General features: G+C 29.9%; 1 protein-coding gene across 25 annotated transcripts in view; it reads left to right on the top strand.

Moving 5' to 3' along the window:
* The window catches only part of LOC145277800 (neurofibromin-like), a 345,586-nt gene that overhangs the window by 233,821 nt on the left and 88,545 nt on the right, over window positions 1-23,220 (top strand). For 16 of the 25 annotated variants that reach the window (XR_013868230.1, XR_013868215.1, XM_080129705.1 and 13 more), the window contains exons 49-59: window positions 1,128-1,245; window positions 1,395-1,535; window positions 2,864-3,084; window positions 6,052-6,113; window positions 6,716-6,839; window positions 12,294-12,380; window positions 14,169-14,309; window positions 15,802-15,928; window positions 16,871-16,958; window positions 17,278-17,321; window positions 18,561-18,856. Coding sequence is in view for 21 of the 25 variants with exons in the window: in XM_080129705.1 (XP_079985831.1) it covers window positions 1,128-1,245; window positions 1,395-1,535; window positions 2,864-3,084; window positions 6,052-6,113; window positions 6,716-6,839; window positions 12,294-12,380; window positions 14,169-14,309; window positions 15,802-15,928; window positions 16,871-16,958; window positions 17,278-17,321; window positions 18,561-18,856 (1,449 nt within the window). In the remaining 4 variants the exon portion in view is untranslated. The remainder of the gene's footprint in view (window positions 1-1,127; window positions 1,246-1,394; window positions 1,536-2,863; window positions 3,085-6,051; window positions 6,114-6,715; window positions 6,840-12,293; window positions 12,381-14,168; window positions 14,310-15,801; window positions 15,929-16,870; window positions 16,959-17,277; window positions 17,322-18,560; window positions 18,857-23,220) is intronic. The other 9 variants (XR_013868231.1, XR_013868216.1, XM_080129724.1 and 6 more) reach the window with 1 other exon arrangement.

The following is a 23,220-nucleotide window of genomic DNA, read 5'->3' as shown; positions in this document are numbered from 1 at the left end:
AAATCAATGAATAATTTTTCATCCATCATTTATTTCTAGACAACTTCTGCTTTGAGTATATAAAATAAATATATTTAAAATCTGTTAATTTTTATTGAAGTGTTGAAAAAAATGTCTGACATAGATGTCTCTTAAAATATCTTTGTTTAAAAATGTTACTGCTTTCACTATTTTTACATGAAGGTCAATGTTCTGCATTCAAAATATTACTTCAGTTTATATATCCAAAATAATATCTGAATTTGTTGTACATTCTTGTTGAAATATAAGATCAAATATTTTATTTCTCCTTTGTTCATAAATACAAACAAAAGATAATTTTTAAGATGAATCCATTTAACGGCTTCTTTAGCCATACAAAAATGACTCTGACATACAGAGCCCTTTATAGAGATGTTTGTTCAGAATTCTACCTATATTTAAAAAAAAAAAATCTGAAGTACATATTCATGATGTAATGAAAATATATTCTGAAAACCACGTAAATAAATTGATGAAATAGTTTTGTTTTTAAATAAGAAAATAAAATTTTATGAGTAACAGAAGAGCATCTTTCTTGTCTACCATATTGAAAACAATCTAAATAACAAAGGTAAATGACTCAACAATTTCATTAATCACTTAAAAATTATTTTCTTTATAAAAATGAAATTACTTGATTGATTTACATGATTTTTGGAATATGATATTTTCATCTTGGCACGGGTATGTGTATCATACAGATTTATTCTTGTTTTTTAATATGGGGGGTGGGATTCTGGACAAACATGCAAAAATACTATTTCAATTTTTAGTGTGACTGACCAATCAATGAAGAAAGCTTATTTGAGATGCTTCAGCATGTCTAAAAAACAAGCTTGATTGGATGAAGCACTCCTGGACACAATGAATTTTAAAAATATTATTTGAAGTCAAAGAATTTTCTCATCAATTCACAAATGCTTTATGGCTATTTCCATTATAATTGTCTTTTGATTACAAAAATGACAACTAAATAAGATACGCACATGTATTTAAGTCGTTAATAATGAGAAAATTATTGTAAATATGCTCCACAGTTATTGCTAATTTTTATTTTTGAAACGTAAGTGCCTACAAAAGCTTTAATAATCTTTTCTCAATTTCAGCTCATTGAAAAGACATGCGTGTCTCCCACCCATACCCTGGAACAGCATTTGATGTGGGATGACATTGCCATTCTTGCTCGCTACCTACTCATGTTGTCTTTCAACAACTCACTCGATGGTATGTAGAGATATACAGTTGTACATCTTCATGTATTTTTCAGTAAGATTCACTGTTCACTTCTGATTTCAATTCTATAATGTTGCTTATAATTTATCTTTTTTAATTCTATAATATTGCTTATATAAATTGTTTTATCTTTTACTTAGTGGCCAGTCATCTTCCATACTTATTCCATATAGTGACCCTGCTCGTATCAACAGGACCTTTGTCTTTGCGGGCATCGACTCATGGCCTTGTCATCAACATCATACATTCACTGTGCACCTGCCCACAGCTCCATTTCTCTGGTAAGAATGCCGAAAGTTCTCTTTAATTTAACTGGTTCTTTCATATTTTTCTAAGACAAAACTAAAATGTTAAACTATTTGTTTGAACATTGAAAACTGCTTCGTTTGCAGCATTTTAATTGATGTAACCTCTAACCATCTTCAAGTATATCTTGTCAAACTTGAGAATCTTTCTATTGAACTTGGAAATCTGCACAGAATTTCAAATGAAACCCTTTATTTAATTCATGGCACTCAAAGTCTTAAATAATTTGCAATTGTATTTTTGAGTGTCGCCCATGCTGAGGATTGAACTCTAGAAGTGTAACCTTTACAACTGAATTTTTATCAAGCACTCTATCCACTGCGCCTGGTGTCTAAAAAAAAAAAAAAAAAGAAAAAAAAAGGGGGTTGGAAGTTAACCAAAACATTCTGAAAATAATACTTAATATGAGAACAATAATTTAGTCAAAATAATATGAATAATCAATTCTTATCTAAAAAATTCAGAAATAGAATTTACAAACTGTTTCTTACATTGTAAAAAATCCACCGAAATTAGAAGAGTGAATCCTAACCATTAACCAGAGAACTCAACTTCTATTGAGTAATAACAAAACAGTATAATGGGATTTCAAATAAATGCATTTCAGGTGAAAACACTATTTCATAGTTGGGTGTCATGTTGAAATTAGTAAAAATTCCAAAAATTCTGAAAATGGACAAATAGAAAAAATAATTACAAATAAAAATAAATTTTTTAGCGAATTATAAAGTTTTATCATATTTGATAATGTTGAAGATTTCTTCAAATCTGGGGGAGGTAACTGCAGCCTATGATTTTGACAAAATAATTATAATCTGCCATTTCAAAATAGAAAATGGCAGACTGCTAATATCTGTTTGTTGTAAAAAAAAAAAAAAATATTTCTAGCAGATTTGCTACTCTATCTTTTATCGGAATTTTTACTAATCTCAATATGACACATAAATATGTAATAGTGCTTTTACCTAAAATACCTTTTTTGAGACCCCCTTATATTGTATAAACATCAACTAAAGTGACTGGTCTAGAAGAGAATCCAGTTACAAGTTCGGGAGAGTTATAGGTTAGGGTTGTTTTTTGTTTACATTAATGTTAATCCTAGCTCGCACTTAAATCACATCTAATCTTTGTGCCAGCCAATAAATATAATGAGAAAATATAAGAAATTTTTCTATAATTTGAAAAGGAAAATACAGTGACTTTTTGGGAAAAAAATTTTTGACATGTAAACATAAATGCAATGTTTTTCATTTGTTTTTAACTAAACAGTTTTCCACCAATAATTTTTGCTTTGCTAATTCAGAAGCCACTTTAAAGGCCCTCAAGCTGAGCCTGGCTGAATTTTCGTTGCCCAAGTTTTACCAACTTTTTGGCATTAGCAAGGTGAAGTCTGCCGCTGTGAGTGCCTTTCGCACCAGCTACCATCTCGGCGACCGGTCATTTACAACATCACCACCCGAGCATGAGAAACTTTCCCTCAATTCTTTGGAGACCATCACAGATGCATTGTTAGAAATTATGGAGGTGAGTTCCATTTTGTAGTGACCTTCATTTTTTTGTTTTTCTATCTTCAACCCTAAACATTTTGTTGATGCTACATTCCAGAATTTTATATAGGTATCTTATGGTTACCAGAAACTACCGATTTTATAATCCCTTCACATTAAATTTCAAAATTGCACATAAACGTGTCCGCTGGAGAGCATTGAATCTCCCACTGAAATCTTTTTATGCAATTTAAATTGTACTTAAATTTCACATGATACCATTTCAAATCTGAAAAATTGAATAATTTTTTTTTTAATTTCTCTGATGATGGTATAACACAATAATTAATGATTTTCTTAACCAAAACATACTTGCTAAAAGTAAAAAATTTCCAAACAGACATCCACAAAGTTGGTATATTCTTGATTGGCAGTTTGAATAATATGTAAAATTTAGAAAAATATTATTTTTTCTTTGGGAGATCAACTATGCCAGATTTCGTCTAGTCAGCCATTTCCAATGTTACCTATTATTTAAAAGAAGAGTAAATGACATTATTTTTAATACATTAAAAGATAGGAATGGGCTGGATGGAGGTGAAAGAGGGGAGGGATTTGAAAGAAAAAAGATTGATGGATTTAGAGAGGTAGAGAGATGGAAGTTTTGGGGTTTTTTTTTTTTAAATATAAAGATGTTACATATTTTAACCTTGTTTATTTTGCTTTTTATAAAATTGTGTTTTGCTTACTTAATTTGCCCCGTGACAATATTAATAAAATATACTTGAAGTATTTGGAAAAACGTGTGTGAACCTATCTATTTCTTTTCCTCCACTAAGGTCATTTAATTGAAATTGACAACAATTTCAAAAACGTAATTGATCACCTGATTCTATTTCTTTTTCTAATAGCAGTAATGTAATTTTGCAACAAACTATTGATTAGATAATTTGTTAAAAATAAGCAGAAAATATTGTAAAATTTTAAGAGTATTTGATCTATATATTCGTATTACAAGTGTCATTACAAAAGTAAGGCCTCCAATTTTCTAACTCCGTTACTAAAATATTGAAGAACTATGAAGGCAGGGTGGTACCATTAAAACAAACAATCTTTTGTGCTCCAGAATTTATTTTTCTATGTAGTTACCATCATTCTCAATGCACTTTTGCCTGCCTCTTTTTATGCTTCTGTCATAAAAGTTTGGAGCATGTTTTGTCACTCTGTTGCCACTTAGAAATTGACAAACCCACCTCCTAACTGTTCTAATATCAACTGCATTGACTTCATAAATGTTTAACAGGCACCGGTGAATTTTGATCAGTTTTCTGGATGGAGGAATTCAATGATGCATCTCTGCTTCTGACATACATCCATGACAGCGGTTGTTTTAAGAGTCTCACACTATCAATATCTGCACCAGAAAGATGAAACTTTCAGGCTATGAATACATAAAATCAGTCATAACAATGCAATTTGCAATTCTCTCTGATCCATTCAGGTGGAATAAAAAATAGACATTACTTTTGGAATGTCCCTCATATATATTGTTTATATATCACTATGATCAAGATGACAAGTCTGACACAGAAATCTGTTTGGATGAGTTTCCTCAGGATGCAGTAGACAAGATTCTGATTTTATTATACAAAGACGAAGAACACAGTCAGCTTCTAGCATTGGGGTATAAGCCTTGTTGAAGCAATGGAGGTATTTTCAAAACTCTTGCTTAATTGGCTCACTAAATTAAAATCTTGGTTATGCTGGAGCAATATTTGATCTGTGTGTAGCACAATTGATATTTTCTGCCCGACAACTCCAGGAAAAGTTTGAACAATGACTAGCATTCTACCAGGTTTCTATGAAGCTGACAAGTTCTAATTCTTGTCCATAATCCCCCCCCCAAAGAAAAATCTGTATAATGTACCCACCCATGACGAAAGGAATATATCATATTCCAAAAATTATGTAAATTGATGAAATAGTTTTATTTTTATAAAGAAAATCATTCTTAAGTGATTAATGGGAATTCATAGGTATTACAACAAATCTTGCAGGTTTTAATGATTGAGATATCCCTTTGTTTTTTGTTTTTCTTTTTTTATTGTTTTCAAAATGGCAGACTTGATCAATTTATGTCATTTTTGGAATATATTTTTGATTTGTCATGTGTTTGTACATCATACAGATTTTTCTTTATTTTTGTCTTCTAATGTAGGGGGAATTTTGGACAAGAACCAAAATTTTCTAAACTATTAATAGGCAGCATTTTGGACACGTTTTAGCAAACCTGAATGCCTACCAGGTTTCATCACATGTAGACAATTTTGAGATATGAAAGCACACTTCCTGTTCGGTGGTACACACTCTGAACCAATAGCATTTATAATGGTGTGCATCCTCTGACCAACATTGTTTTCTATATACTTTGTGATAATGCTTTCCAATGTTTTTTAGAACTGTAATTGAATTGTTTTAAAACATTTCCAAACCACTGGCACGATGTTCGAAGTTTAAAACTTTCTAAATGCTCTTTCCTCACTGAGAATGATATGCAAGAGATAATGAGGCTTTCTAAATTCATGCTATTGTTGAAGTCACTATTAATCTGGAAAAACTAATATAATGCTCATCATATCAACAGGTTAAACTCAACATTTACGTAGAGATCAGATTGACTCCTTTGTATATCTTGGCAGGCTTCAATAATGTTTGTGGCCACTCAGAGCTATCACCATGAAAACTAAGTTGTGTACCTTGTCTACACTTGTGTATTCTTTTGAAATATCAAGGTTCTGCCTTAATATTTTTTTTGAACATTTGATGGAAATCTCTCAAAGCAGACACCTGTTCTGCAGCAAGCTGGCATATATGAGTATGTCACATATAGTCAGATGCACTGTGATTATTTATTATCCAGATCTGTGGTTGGTTTCAATTGAATGCATTTTTTTTTTGTTTTTAAGACAATTTTTAATTCACAACTTTTTACATCTTCCCTCAGGCATGTATGAAAGATATTCCAAGCTGTGAGTGGCTTAATCAGTGGACTGATTTGGCAAAACGGTTTGTAATTTTTTTTTCTGCTTTAATTTTACATAAACAATCAAGAAAAAATTGAAAAAAAAATAATAAAAATACGCTTTTTATCTAAAGATACTCTGAAACTTGTCCTTGCAAATTTAATACAGGGTATCTCAAAGAATGTACTCTCACTTCAAATGATTATAAGAACTTTATGAATATAGAGTGAAAAGACAAATGTAATTAAAGAATCCTGTACACAAATGTCACACAGTAGGGTTTTACAATTTTTGAGAAATTTTGTAAAATTTTAGATAAAAATATTATCAGATTGCATATTTTTACATTGTTTTAATTTCTATTAGATTTCAATTTATAACAATATTTACTTTATATTTTAGATTAAAATGTGTGTTAAGCATATTAACTTGTGTTGTATTATGATGTATGGCAAAATATTTTGTGAGGAAAAAAATGATTTATAATCTTGTAGTTTCAAATCTGATCAAAACTTGCTAAATTATATCATGTGATTATGATGTCAGTATTTACACGGGAATTTTTTTTTTTTTTTCTAATTTTTGAATCTAAGTTAATTTAATTTTAAAACACTTTTCTTTTTCTTTTTTTTTTTTAATCTTCAGATTTGCATTCCAGTACAATCCAGCTCTTCAACCTCGAGCCATTATTGTGTTTGGTTGCATCAGTAAAACTGTGTCGGACTCAGAAATTAAACAACTTCTCAGGATAATGATGAAAGTACGAAAGGTTTTTATTTTTTATTTCTCTTTTTTTAATTTTTATTATTTCATTTTTGATTTTGTATAATATTGAAAAAAAAATATTTTTGTTAAAAAGCTTGTAAGGTGTTTTAAAAGTAAGCCAAAACGTTGTGTAAAAGTTCAAACTATTTTGACCTGTTTGTTTTTAAACTCTTTCCAAAAACAAATGTTTTGCTATCATTAGCCAAAGTTGTTTTTTAGTTTACAAGCAGCAACAACTGTTTTTGAACTTAATATAATGTTGTAAAGGAAAATAACCCGTTTTGATTGGTGAAAGTTTTAAACGACTGCTGCTGGTTTAAACATTCACTCATGTATCATGAGTAAACATTTTAATTTAGTTGAAAATCTGAGATTTCTGAGAGAAGAAATTGGGGTTTCTCTGCTGTCAAGAAATGATGGCAGCATAGTTTTAACTAGAATTCTTTGAAAGAAGTGATGTTTTCGGCTTCTAAAGGTTTTAGATTGAAAAGAAATTGTTTCGCTTCTCAATATATTATATATAGTGATATTTTCCCCTATTTAATTGACTGGAATAGCTTCATAATCAAAAGCTGCATAAGCATATGTCAGCTTGTGCACATATGTTGTGTTAAAAAATTATTTCCAATTCTTTTGATATTTAATCCAAACAAAAGTTTTTATTTTGATTAGTAATATTGGTGCTTGTTTATGATTAGACTATAATGGTAATTTTTAACTATTCCTTTTTAGGCAAAGCCAATATTACTTGTATAATTGTTATTTTAAAAAGTAGCAATATTATCCCAAAATTACAAAATTTGATCAAACATAATTTTTTATACATAAAAGTAATTTTTATGGAAAATTGTATATTTCGCTGTTTTCTTCATACTGATTGTCAGAATATGGCTAAAAACAAGGGAAATTGAATTATCTCTAATTTTTCAAAGTTTGCACAACGTTAATGACAGCCACTGATTATTACCATAATATCTAAGCATTTAAATGTTTGCTTTACAGGTTGTAAACTCTAGATGTTCAAATATGTAATAATCACATTCTTGCATAAAGATTTGTTATTTGACTTTCAACAAACACTAAATATTTATTAGTCATTACTTTTTAATTTACTAAATACAGGGATGTGAGACCTGCTTTTTAGCTGAAGTTCATCTTTTTTTAGTAATTCAATAAAGTGGATTTACGTTTTTTTTTTTAATTTAGAAGTGGGATTTCTACTTGAATCTGCCTTTTATCTATTATATAAAGGGTAATTGACTATATGTGTGTTTTTATGTTCAGCTAAAAGTGAAAAAAAAATACAGAACAAAGAACCAATATTAAATTCATACATCAAATACATGTAACTATGTATAAATATAACATATCGATTGAAACAGTGAAGATATTTTTTCTTTTCTCATTGTTTCCAAGTATTAAAATAGCAAACATTTTTAGGGTTTGTTATATAATCTTTTAGTTAAAAATTGAAAGTTCAAACTTTTTCAAAACACAAATACTGGTTTACAACATTTCTATTCAATTACAATATTGCATCATTACAATTTCTTAAAATAAAATTTCTGTGTTAAATCACTATCAGGCTTGCAGGAATATTTAAAGAATATCATAATTGGCAAAAGAATAAAAAAAATGGTTTTGAACTTTATATATTTTATACTTTTACAATAAACAAATAATGGATGAAATAATAATGAATATTAGCTTCACACATTTAATACAGGTTGGATATTTAGGATGTGTGTGCTGAAAAATAATTTTTAACGAAAGTGTACCAAAACTTCATTTGAAGAAAAATTATGAATGTGTTATCTTGACTAATGACACCTAGACTGTGTGTCCTGAGATCATTTTGACAAAAGCTTGCACTTGTAAGAACAAAAATAATCATCAAATGTATCAAAAGGTCATTTTAATAAAAACTAAAAACCTGATGGGCATCCGCATAAAGAAGCAACAAATTTGAAATAGTCAGAAAGAAAAGTTAAAAGTATGTTTGAAAGGTCATTTTTGGCAAAAGGGTACACAGGTGTAATTAAAGTCAGGTCAATCCAATGAACAGCGATGGGCAAATAAAACACTCTTGGGATGTAGTTACAATGACAATACCAGGTGGTCACAAATGTTTATATAACAACCAAAAAGGATATTGTTGGTTGATGATTTGGACCGAGAAGAATCAACTCGCCAAATTCCTATGTGTGCATCTCCTAACACGTCCTTAACCATGACCGAGAATAATAAAGATATATTTTTATATATCAGTGTGTCGTCGTTTTTTTAAAGACAGCAAAAATACAGCATACACATTTTTTTATTTTTAACTAAGGCTGATATTGATAACGTTCTTTATCCAGTGGAAGCGTAGTTAATACTAACCTCTGCATGACCATTAACAAAAATGTAGCATAATATGAAGTTCAGTAGTGAGAGAAAGAATTTCTTGGGTTCTTCAATTTTGCCTGGACACAGAGCTTGCTAGTAGGACTTAAAATGTTCACTCATAATACATGAGTAAACATTAAAAAAAAACAAAAAAAACAGTAGCAACTTACAACTCCTACTAATCAGCTTCAGCCTCTGTCCCATCGACGAAACGTTGCATCCCTCTGCCTGTTCTACAAGTATTTTAATGGTGAATGTGCTGGCGAACTGCAGACACTTGTGCCCCCACGACGTAGACACCCTCGACAAACCCGACAGGCAGCTAAATCCCACCCCCACACAGAGATCCCTAGATGTAAAAGATCTTTCTACTCCAATAGTTTCTTCCCCAGAACCGCTAGACTCTGGAATTCCATTCCAGGTCCCTGCTTCCCTAACTGTACTGACATGCAGAAGTTCAAGTGTAACGTGAACTGACATCTTGCTGCCCAAATCCCAACATAGTGCCCCAGTAGTTGCTGCTCCTGATAGTGGCAATGTGCCTTGTTTGGGATGAAAATGTAATTAAAAAAAAAAATAAAAAAATCAAAACAAGTCATTTTCCTTTACAACATTGTTACATTTTCGAACTTTTTAGATGAGGATTGATTATTCATATTTGGATTCTTCAAACTACTGTAAACATCTTAAGTGTTTTTTTACATTTTGTGGCACAGTCGAAAAATACTTGGTAAAAATTCAATTCTAAAGGCTGAACTTCTAGGGGTTAAACATTCAATCTTCAGTGCAGCCAACACTAAAAGTACAATTCCGAATTACTTAAGACTCTTATTCAGTCATGGCTGACAGAACAAGAGCATACTACTCTCCATGGATTAAATAAAGGGCTCCGTTTGAAATTTTATGCAAATTCCCAAGTTTAACAAAAAAGTACTTGAATTCGACACAAGATACACATGAAGAAGGTTGGCAGTTACATCGGCTGAAATGTTGTGCAAATAACACTGAAGATGCGAACAGTAGAATAATCCAAATAATATGAACAGTGTTGCATACATAGCTAATGTTGCTGGCAAGCAACAAACAACCGTGACTAATGACACCAAGAAGCAAACTTGGCCTTTTAACAGAAATGTTACAAGAGCAAAATTTCTAAATTTATATTTTCAACTATATTTTCTGCAATTATAAATGCTAAATTTCTAATAATTTTTACTTCATATTTTGTTTTAAACAATGAAAACAAATCTACGCATGAATTATTTTTAAAAACTTGTATATCGATTTTTGCACAATAAAGTTTACAACTAAAATGAAAGATTTTATCATGCTAAGCATCTATCAACTTAATTTTATTTTTATTCTAATTTAATCTCTTACAAACATTCTCTAATAAAGATGTGGATGAATAAAAAAACAAAACATTTTTTAATATTTATATATATTTATCGAAATGTATATATTTTTTATATTTACAACATATAATCAATATATTTTTTGTATATTTACAATATATAATCAAAATATATTTTTATATTTACAATATATAATTAAAATATATATATATATATATATTTACATTTATAATATGCTAGCATGGGTGCCCAGCATTGCCCGTGTGTTTGGAGGTATATGCTGAGCAAAAAAAAAAGATCAATTTTTTTAACTTTGACCCCTATTATGACCCCTTAAAATTTATTGTTTTGGGCTCAAATCAAGTTATTAAGTTAGATCCATGTCCAAGGAACCTATATCTAAAATTTCAAGTTTTTAGACCCAAAATTGTCGGAGGAGTTTGGTAGAGGTTTCAAAGGTCAAATCATTGAACTTTGACCCCTTAACAGCGAAATTTCTGCCCGAAAACCAATCACATAGATTTCCCCAAATCTTAGTACCCTGTATATCAAATTTCGAGTCTGTAGACTAAAAATTGGCAGTTATTGCGTAGGGAAATGTACACACACATACAGGCAGACAGACACAGACATGTTCACTTTTATAGATATATAGATATTAATCGAAATATTTGTATATTTACAATATATATTGAAATATTTGTATATTTTTTCTATTTACAATATATATTCATCAATTTTTATATATTTAATTGATTTTAGGTTTAAAAAGGTAATTGCAAAAGACTTAAAAGAAATTAATTTCAAAATCCTTTGGGATGTGTAGACCTTAACAAGAATATTTATTTTGGTAAGGAATGGAGCAATGTTAATTAATTTCTGATTAGAAAAATCTTATTAAGATAATTAATATTACAGAAATTGTACATTTTAAAATCGAAAATGCTAAAAAAGAAATGTAATTTTTAAAATGAAAATGGATGAAACTTACATTTTGTTGAAGTGATTTTGAAAGTTTAAGTTGGAGACACTCTTAGATTTAAAACAAATGCTGATTGCTGTCAAATTGGATAACTAGCAAATTAATCCATGAATTAAAAATCCATGATATTGAATGCAGTCTAATGATTCTTATTTACTAAGAAGAATGCTTTGCAAGGTTGCCCCTCCCCCCCCTTTTTTTTTTAATTCATTTTTCTAACAAGTGTTCATTATGCAACTAGCAGGACTACCCAGCATTGACCAGGGTAAAAGTGTAATATATTTCTATTAAAACTTCTATCTCTCTATCCATCCATTTTTCTCCCTTCACTGTTTTCCTCACTCCATTCTCAAGTTCTTCTTTTTTTCTCCACCCAGCCCATTCCTCTCTGTACATACATGTGTACATGGACAATATCTCTCCTTTATATAATAGATCTCTCAGAGAATGAGTTGGCATATTTTTTTCTAAATAATACATAAAATACCTTAAAAAAAAAAAAAGAAAAAAAAAGACACCTTCTCATCCCTTAATGATACTTGGTTTAATTGACATCCAAAGAATGAATAGTTATTTGAATTTTAAATATTATTCATTCTAGGCAATGCTGATTAAGCTTTTTATTTTTAGTTGGACATACAAACACACATACACAACTGCCCTTTATATAATAGATTAAAAATTTTATTAGTTTTCATGTGACTTATTTGAATTTATTTATTTATTTTTTTAGTCTCTGGAGGCTTACCGGGAGACTGATTTTCAATTAATAGAAGCTGTTGTAATGTGCCTGACTCGGCTGCAACCCCTCCTTCGGCCAGTATGTACTTTTTTATTATTTATTTCTATTTTTTCTCTATTCACATAATGTTTCAGATCATTTGTGTGGCTGGCTGCAAGATGCAGCTTGATCATTGCAAATGCCTTTGGATGTAGCGAAGATTACATTGAATATCCCTAGATGCGTGTGAAAAGTATTGCAGTTGTTTCATGTCGACAAGTTTAAACTTTGGAGCGTTATATGCACGAGGAATATTAAGTGAAACAGTTTGGAGAAAGGTGCCAACAAATACAAGCGGCAATTAAGTCAAAAAGAATGTGGGAAAGATTTCAATAACATGGTTTAAAGTTATCGAGAAGGATCTCTCACACACAATACACAACATCTTATGGTGAAACTCCAGACAAAACAATTGCAAAACTTGAACATGCAACTGTAGATAGAAAAGTTTTGACAACTTCTATTAAGAACATCATAAAAATGTTTCTGTTAATCCATCGTATATAATGAGCAAACTTTATTTTTAAATCAACACATTTCAAACTATTGCAACTATTCAGTTTAATGCATATTTTGCATGGAATTGATACTTAGTTCTTGTCTAATAAATATCTTAAGTTACCAATATTTTCCTTTATTATCCATTATTTTTTAGCCACTTTTCAGCTGTTTTAAATTTTGATTCAATATAGATATAAAGACCCTATTAAAAGTCGAGCCAAGATGAAATAAAAACAAAAGTGAATGTACACGTCACACAATAAAAACATTTTGTTGAAATATACTCCACACTTACAAAATATTTACTTTTTTTAAATATTCAAATTAAGTTTGTTATTAGCTTTAAATTTAATTTTATCTATACTTCTCTCTATCCATCAAAAGAAATAGCGTAATTAGTCTACTGATTCCATATTTATGAAGCATTTAAACTGTTTAATAGAAATGTTACTTTGATATAAAATTTGAATGATTTTCCAAATAATTTGAATAAAAAAAAAATGTGGTGAATTAGTTCTGTTGATTGTTTTTTAATATCTATTCTGATATGGAATTTCTTAAAGCATAAAATCAAGCGAAAATTCTCATTCATATTTTGCTCAACACTGAATGTTTTTGACATGTGCATGCAAATGTTTTCTTCATCTTTGGTGAATTTAAAGCCAAGGATCTTTTTATTCTTACTGACGATCTACAAAAAATAAAATTTTTCTTAAATCAGGAATGATTTGTATCAATAATTAATTATTTTTGTGGATAACACCTAGTGACTGATCGTCTTTTAAGCATACTGAGCTTTTGGTGTACTTAAAATAGAGTAACTATTTGATATCTTATATCAACTTCTCATAATTTGCTGTATTACATAGATCTCATGTTATAAAAAGGAAATCTGCAATTCACTCCCTTTTCACAGATAAATTTTTTTCTGAGAGGCAACATTTAAAAAGTTAATTGTTGTTCAGCTTCTAATGAACAGAATTTTATCTTATGTTTATTTAGGTTTGAGTGTAAATTACATTTAATATTCATTTTGTCATGTCTAAACTATTTTTTCTCTCTACTAAAATGAAAGATATTTAAATCCTGATCAGTTATTATTTCTATTAATTTGCATACAAGCTATTTTCTTGTATGTGAAGATTATTTTCAGAATTGTTTTATTCAATGTTTCAAATTAACCGATTAGTATTTCTATTGTGTAAAAATGATCTTCAGTTTAACGTCTGTTTTACATGCTGGCATGTGTTGGACAACCAACTTTTTATATTAGCTGATAAGCACTTTTCCTTTTAAAATAAAAACTTTTTATCTTCTTCCTCATAGGAATCTTCCATTCACAAGTTTCTGTTCTGGGTGGCCATCTCGGTGTTGCAGTTGGATGTCAAGTCTTTATATGCCACCGGATTAGCGCTGCTTGAGCAAAATCTCCACACGCTAGATAACCTCGGTCTGCTTGACAGTACAGTAAGTTTTCTTATTTGCTTTCCATCCAACTCAAGAATTGATTTTATTTTACTCCTCATAAAAGTATTTCTGTAATGCTGCTGCTGATGGTTATGCATAAAACCATTTTAGTTGTTCCTTTTTTTTATATGACGAGACTATTGTGGGGGTAAATTGTTATTCACTTACACAGATAAAATCAGAACTAATAAACTTCAAGGCAGGAATGACTTTCTTTTCAAGTTTAAAAATTTTAAAATAACTTTCAAATAAATAAGTATCATGATAGTACTCCATGACAGACACGTTTTTAATTTATTATTAATGGCTGACATTGTCTACTGTCGTGGCAGTCGTCTATTCCAAAGTATTTTTGAAGAATTTAAACTGTTAAATAAAAAGTAGTTTACGGCTTGAATTTGAGCTTAATGGCAGAAGTTTAGTATTTTCTTTCCTTTGTTTAAAGATTAAAAGGAATTGAATTTTCTCACATCTCTGCCGTATAAAAGAAACAGTTCTTCAGTATCTGATTTAAAGAATTTAATTATCACAATTTATTCACTACTTGTGCATTATAATTGGATTTTTTTAAAAATGCATTTATGTAAAAATGCTATTATGTAATTACATTTCATGTCCAAATAAATGAAAATTACAAAAATTTAAAAAAAGATAGAAAAATAATTACAAGAAAAAGAAAAAAAATTTATCGAGCAATGCAGTTTTATCGGTTTCTTCTGTTGCAGCCAATTCTGACAAACTGACTTATCTCCCTTGTTTTCAGTTAACTTTCACAATTTCATACTTTATCTTTCACTACATATTATACTAGCAGGCCGCCTGGCGTTGCCCAGTCATAAAATAAGCATAAATGTTATATTTTAATTCATACAGAAACTGAGATGTGCATGCGAGTATTGTTTTTTCTAAACAGTTCATTTCTTGTAAGTAAAAAGAAAAAAATACTCAAAGATAGTGAGTCAGGTTATAAAAAGTATTTTCAAATCTATTTATTAACATAAAGAATCTGTCATGTGAACGATTCATGCATGTGCATTTGTAAAACAGTTGACCCCCCCCCCACACACACACATACATTTTTTAAAATTTTGACCCCTTAGCAGCTCTTTTTTTTTTTTTTTTTTTTTTTTTTTTTGTCCTGGATGAAAACAGATCTGGAAGTTTTCCACATTTTTGAATATCTTATATACTAAATTTCGAGTCTGTAGATCAAAAATTTATTGAGTATATAGGTTGAGAATTGTTCTCACACACACATATATTCTCACTTTTATAGATATATAGATTGGTTACAATAAGCTTTATAAATACTATGCGTAACAGTAGAAAAAGGATGAATATTTATTGAACAACTACTTCCTAAACATATAAAAATTTATATGAATAAATATTGCCGAAAGATATTATTTACCATTGTAGAAAGTCATAACTAAATTTTTCTGATGTTAATACATTATATGAGATTGAGATTTTAATTTCCTTCAAATTTCAGTCCTTAGAAGATATCATGATGGAAGCAAGAGAACCGTTGGAATGGCACTTCAAACAACTCGACCATTCGATGGGTCTTAGCTTTAAAAACAACTTCAACTTTGCATTAGTTGGTCATTTGCTCAAAGGTAAGTAACAAAGATTCTCTTTTTCTTCAATCGTTACCAAAAGTTTTTGCTAATTTTTTTTCTCAATAATTGTAGGTGACTGAACATCTCATATCAATTATCTTATTTCAATTTTTAATAAAAAAAAATGTTTTCTTAATTGTACACACAAAAAATCAGAAAATATTGGAAAACCAAATGTTATGGAATATTTTATTAAATGATTAAAAAAAAAATTTTTTTCTGAGACTTTTGGTGTAGACACATTTCAAAGAAAAATGTATTTTTAAGGATTGTTATTCCTCTTCATTTTTCTGGTGATATTAATATCACCAGAAAAATGAAAAAAACTAAAAAAAAACAAAACAAATCTTCTTTGAATAAGGGGTATTACATTGAAAGTCTCAGAAAAAAAAATGATTTTAATCATTCAATAAAATATTCCATAATATTAGTTTTCCAATATTTTCACATTAACTTTATGAAATGATGTTTCCAAATATTTGGCAAAACTCGTTATATATGGAGAGATACAAAAGAACAAACCTAAATTATATGTTGAATGTTTTGTCTTTATTTCAAGACTTTCTCAGAATGATTAACTTGAAGAAAATAAAATACCAGCATAATATTTGAAAATAGAGTAGAATACAATATTTTTAAATATTGTACTGGTACACTTCTGTGTGGCAGAACCGGTACTTGTTGTCGTTGCTGAGACCACTCATCTTAAAAGCATTTAGATTTGTCATTATAATGGCTGCTGAAGTAACAAACCAAAAAGGCTATGACTATCAGTTATGCGTTGGTAATTGTTGCTGCCACACCATTCTATCATGCAAAAATATAAGATGCAATACTTTTTTAAACCAAAATAGTGGTTGTCTCTCAGTTGTACTAATGAATGTAAACTTTTTCATTTCGTGTTTGCTTTTGAAATGATAAATTCTGTTTATCTATTAGGTTTCCGGCATCCTTCCCCTACAACAGTCTCTCGCACGATCAGAGTACTCAACCAATTGTTAGTCATCACAGTCAAACCATTAAACAGGTTAGTAAATAAATTTTTACACTATAATTCTATCCAGTCTATTACTTAATGTGCATTTTATTGTTTTCTTATTCATTGAAGCCATAGAAATTTTCGGCTACACATTTTTTTATCATTTAATATTTTTAATTACATAAAATTGAAGTTTGATATTTTTGGAGTAATTGTTTCTTAATAATTTAAAATAATGTTGTTGGTAATGATTTTAATGAAAACCAATTTTCTTTGTCAGTCCTTGTTAATAAAAAAGCTGTATTAACTTGTCTTATATAATAACCCTTTTTTTTTTTTTTTTAATGAATTTTATTTTTATTTGCAGAGATAAATTTGAAGTAACACCTCAAACAGTTCCATATTTGGCAGGTAAGACTTGTAAAAGGTCTTTCTTTTTTTTTTTATATATATAGAGGCAGCAAACTTTAAATTAATATAAATCACAGAAAAATATTTTTATTATACAAATATGTGGTTTGTTCTAAAGATTAACTTTTTGCATTTATAATTTAAATACAATTTTGGGCATATACCTCCCGACTCTCATGTATATGGCGTAACCTAGAGGTTCAATTTTCACAAACTCTATGCATTGAATTGGGCTGCATTTTGGCAGTAATATGTCAAGTGTTTTCTTCCAAATGGTTTGTGTCTGGTTTATCAACATATAGGACTTTACATATCTCCCCCCAAAAAATAATTTAATGAGGTTAAATCATACAAACAAGGTGGTCAGTTGATAGGTCCATTTCATGAAATTATTCGTTCATCAAAATGACATTTGCACAATTTGTAAATGGTGCTCGAATGTTAGTCTCTTTATGATGAATTGTCAAATTAAGCTGAACTAAAAAAAAAATGATAGTTGCAAAATATGCAATTGGAGAAAATAATTGTCAATTTAAAGTTTGCTATAAAAAAAAATAATCTTGTACTTTTCAATCGTTCGATATTATTGTACAGTCTTACATTATAGCGACACTAATTTTATGTCTCAAATTTTCCCTAATTTCATTTTCATTTCTGCTAAATTCTGTTGCTTTTGATTTTTCTTTTTGTTCGCAATTTACAAAATTCTAAACACTGTTTCATCATATTGTTTTTATTCTTCAAACTACTCTTCTCATCTTGAGTGTTATATTCACAACGATTCGGTTGATGTAATCTCTGACTTTACTGGCATAGTGGATAAAGTATTTCGTAAAATTCAGTTGTAAAGTTATTCTTCTGGAAGTTGAAGGTTCATTCCTAAGTGCGGGTGGCACTCAAAATACATTTGTGAACTACTTAGGACTTCTATCAGCTATGGTTGATGAAATGAGAGCATGCCACCCCCTTGGTTTAAATAAAGGGTTCTATTTTAAATTCTGTGCATAAACCAGAGTTCAACAAAATGCAATTGAAGAAAGTCTGAGGTTAGATCAACCAAAATGTTGTGAACATAATACTGAAGATGAGAACCGTAGTCGAATGAATGCAAATAATCATCTAAAAAATTCATAAACTTAGTTTCGTTATATTTTCATTGTTTTGTTTTTTTTATGCCTTTCATCTAAGGTCATGATATTTTTTTATGACTGTTGGTTATACTTGTCTGTTGTTTTGCAGCATTAGTTTCTGTTTCTGAAGAGGTGCGCAGTCGGTGCCATCTAAAACACAGGGTCAGTCAATATGTGATGACAGATTCCCCATCATCAGACAGCATCAATGCAGAATTGAACACCCCAGGCATTACCATTGGCACCAGTGCTTCAGCTCACTCCATGTCATCACCACCCATCCAGACTCCATCCAATGCCACTGCCTCCATGACCCCCGTTACCCGCCGACAGAAGAGTTGTGACATTTTAGACAAAAGTGCCATCTCTGTAGCCAGGAACAATACACATTTAATGCAAAATCAGGTTAGTTTGTCAGAAAGTTGCATCGTTACATTGTTGTTTCAAATTTGCATTGGTGATTTTTTTTTTTTTTTTTTTTCCGATGTTTAATTAACTCACTAACGCTCTTAAAATATCTTTTATGAATCTAAACAGGGGGTTGCCAAACTTTTTACCTCAGCAAGCACTTCACTGATACCATCAAACTTCAGAGATCCATTCTTTTCCCTGCATGGATATTCTGCTGACAAATACTTTTTAAACTCTATTTTATAAAAGATTTTCAAATAATGGTTATGTTATTGTAAAAACTAAGGAAATAATTGTTTTTTTAATACTGAACTAAAAGTAAACTTTTAAAATTTATTTTTAATGTGATGTTTTAGTTGTTGTGCATCAAGCGATGATTTCTTAGCGTCAGTGTTGTCTTTCAAGTTTGTTAAAATTGTATTTACATGGCTAAATTCTTACAGAATAAGGAGTGCTAAAGTAAAAGACTTTTGTACACATTTTCGTATTTAAAATAATCTGGTTTTTAGTTGCATCCACAGATCTCTTTAAAATGTTTTTTCTGTCTATCATACTTGTCACAAATGTGCTGATTGAATGACTGCACTTTAAGAATCTTTGTGTTGTTGAAGTATGAATAAACAGAAGAAAAAAAATAAATCAGATATTTACTTATAAAATACTGGAACTTGAAATAATCTTGTCGGCATGTTTTAAAAGGAACTCTCCAAAACATTTTCTGTAATTCATTTTTTGTTGATTTTCAGTTGTAGATCTACACTATATCTGAAGTGCATCATCAAAAATCACAATTTAAATATTGAATATCTTATGAAAATTTGGCAAAATTGTTTGAGATTAAAAGGGAATGACACATTTGCAAATGATTCTGAAGCAAAACAAATTTTGAGTAGAGGTCAAATGATTTTGTAGCAACTCAAATTTTGAGTAGAGGTCAAATGATTCTGAAGCAAAACAAATTTTGAGTAGAGGTTAAATGATTTTGAAGCAAAACAAATTTTGAGTAGAGGTCATCCAGATAAAAATAAAATTTTTACTTCAGCAATTTATTGCATGAAACATAATCATGTTTTCTAATTCTAAACCATACAAATTCAAAAATCTTTGAAAACTGATTCCATGAAAATCACTTTAATCTGCAGAAATAGTTGATTAACTATTTCAGCATGCAGATTCTTTGTTTTTATAACTTGCTTTTACGTATAAACAATCATACAAGTCAGAACACGATTGATTTTGCAACAAGGAATATTGTCAATAAATGAAACTAATAAAGATTGCACATGTAATGTTTTTTAAAGCAAATCTTTGATAAAGTTTCATTTTCTATTAGAATATTGTCTTTTATGTCTATCAGACAATTTAACATAATCTCCCAGTTTAGATCCATTTTCAGATATTTGGTAAGAAATTTAATCTGTAAAACCCTTTAACTGACAAAAATATTTTAAATAAATAATCAGTATATGTCGGGAATGTTTGAAATAAGTCATCGGTATGTATGATGAATCATGGTCTTCTGTATCAAGATATCTCTCTAGGCTTATCAAAGACTCATTTTATATAGTTAGTTCAGAAGAAATCTCGCATGAGGATTGCTGAGATGAACATGATTTGAAATCAGCAGGATATGATGCCAAGTCTTGTATCAACAGTTGATTCTCTCTCCTCTTAATATCTGATACAAGTCATTTTTTGTAGTCCAGATGAATTGCTACAATACCACCACTCCCAGGTTCATCTATCAGGATGAGACAGGGTTGCATTTGAAATTAAAAAAAAAAAAAAAAAAATACTTATGTGGTATACAATTTGTTTCAGTAAATAACAGGGACTGCATAGAATGAAGACCCTGCAGTAGGACCTGTTGTTAATGTTTATCTGCCACCTTGAGTAATTTAAGGATGAATTGAATTGGTCAACACTAACACACTGTTCAGCTTGACCATTATGCTGCGAGTAATATGGCATCAACTTGTAGCAATCTCTTTAAGTAAATATTGTTTTAGCTCTCTAGATATAAAATGATGTCTTCAATCTGAATTTTTGTAAAAAGAAGTTCTAGGCAATTTGCGATTGGAAGTGTCTGTTTAGACATGAATAAAATAAAAATCATGAGTCTTTATCAATAATGACCAAAATATATGGATCGCAAGAAACCTTTGATAGAGGCCTCTTAAAGTCAATACTAATCCTTTGATCAATGGTTTTGATCAACCGAACTTCAATAGATCGATAGAATCAAGTTTTTTGACAAGTTTGGTTGAAAAAGCTTTTTTAACACACAAAACATAAGTCTTGACACTTGGATGACATTTCACCAGGACAATGGTTTGAAAACTTAACATTGTACAATTAGTGTGACTGAAAGGATCTAAATAACTTTATTTTTGAAAGGGGTCTACAAAAACATTATTTCTTCCTGGTTGATACTCAAGGTAGAATTCAGTTTCATTCCCCACTCATTGATTTTTGCATTCTTTAATTTCGTATTTTCTGTTATTGTACATAAATGCTAAACATCTCGTGTGTGTAGTTTGGAACTGAGGTGGAAACAAAAAATGCTTCTGTTTCTGTACAATTTCTATTATCCCTAGAGCTTTTTTTTTTTTTTTCTTTTTCAATAATATATCCCCTTTCACTTGCTGGAGTATTCTTAACATGAATGTTATGGCCTTTTCAATTTGACTATGGCACATACAGCATAATCTGAAACCTTGCAGTCTAACTAAATGGCCGATAAAGTCGCTTTAGTTTAGATTTCAATCTATTAAAAGCCTTAGATGCCTTCATTAAGGATTTTATTTTTTCAGAATTCAGGGATCCATTTAACATAGTAAACAAACATTCCTCATTCATTTTTAGACTCTAATTTTTAAGTAGTGGTGCTAGGAGTTCTTAATTGGCTTCATTCATTTGGCAACTTAGGTTATTCTGTTTTTAGTATTGTAGTCTCACCTTTGAATGACTTGGAAAAAAAAAACAGTTAACTCCTGTTATCTTTGCTTCCATGTGGCTAGTTGGTGACAAGCAAATACGTTTTTATATAAATTTATCCAGCTGATTTAATGCTGATTGGATATCTTCACAGAATTCTATGAATTAAAATATTATATAACTCTATACGATTTATGGGAATTCTGTCCTTATAGTCATCAAAATAATTGATCAAAATGCTACACCAATCTCACCATTCTCTGACGGCATGTCAAATTTGGGTTGATATGTAATGCTTTAGATTTCTAGCGCAAACTTGACACAGGCTTTGAAATGGAGGTTATTAGATATTTTGCTGAATCAAGAATAAAGACTGAGATTTGGAAGAGAAGTTGATCAAAGCTTTCTTCAGTAGAGTTAGAATCGCACATACAATAGATATCTCTGAATATGACTGACTAAAAATTGGAGACTGTAAACAAATTTGAATTTCATAAAGGAATGTCATGATACACACCTTATTTATGACAATATATTTTCACATTCAACAGTTGATTCATTGGATTGAAAATTTGCGACGTTTTTTTGTCTTCTATAATTTTGACAGTTTAAATGTTTTATAACTTGACAACATAAGGATTTCTCTCAAGTCTTTTTGCATCATTTTCTCTGACTTCCTTTATGGTCGGAATATTGATATTCGATTGTTTTGTTAAATTAAGTTTTCCTGTTGCTTTGAATTACAATACAAGAATTTGACATTAATTTTCAAACATTTCTCTTTATATTGATTTCTATTTTTAAAATGTTTTAATAGATCACATGGATGAAGGTTTTAAGAAATACTCTAGAGTGAATTTTACCTAGTGGTTGTAAGCTAACCCTCTGGTAAAGGAATTTAATGAAACAAAAATTGATGTTATATACCTAAAAAGCAATAAATCTAGTGGATTAAATAAAGAATTCAGTTTCTAAATGTGAAGTTGGTTATTATGGCAAGGTATCTGTGTACGGCACAATCATGTTGACACCAAAGTTAAAGCAACATTGTGTCTGGCCAGTACCAGATGGGTGACCATTTGGGGAGGCTAGGCGCTGTATGTACCTTCTGGAAAGGTTGGGCATGAGGCCAGCACCCTCACCCTGAAAAAAGAACTGCTCACTACAAAAGCATCTACAAAGTTGTAGATGGCCTATGCCCCTGCAGGGGTTTAAGGTTATGGATCTGGAAAAAAAAAAAGCCCAAAACATAGCATGTAACAACCAAAATATAAAATTAATAATCATCAAGATAAAAACAACAATTTGAAACATTTTAGTATAGATGGGGGGGGGGGGCATTTGAGCAGATTTAATTTTAGTCGCTATTACATCACATTGCTTGCATATGCGTATATAACCAAATCTCATACTAACACTGA

This window comes from Euprymna scolopes, chromosome 1, assembly GCF_053919585.1.
Source record: "Euprymna scolopes isolate OS-2025 chromosome 1, ASM5391958v1, whole genome shotgun sequence".
Taxonomy (NCBI): Eukaryota; Metazoa; Mollusca; class Cephalopoda; order Sepiida; family Sepiolidae; genus Euprymna; species Euprymna scolopes.
Note: the sequence above shows the minus strand (reverse complement) of the source record. Positions and strands in the feature narration are given on the sequence as shown.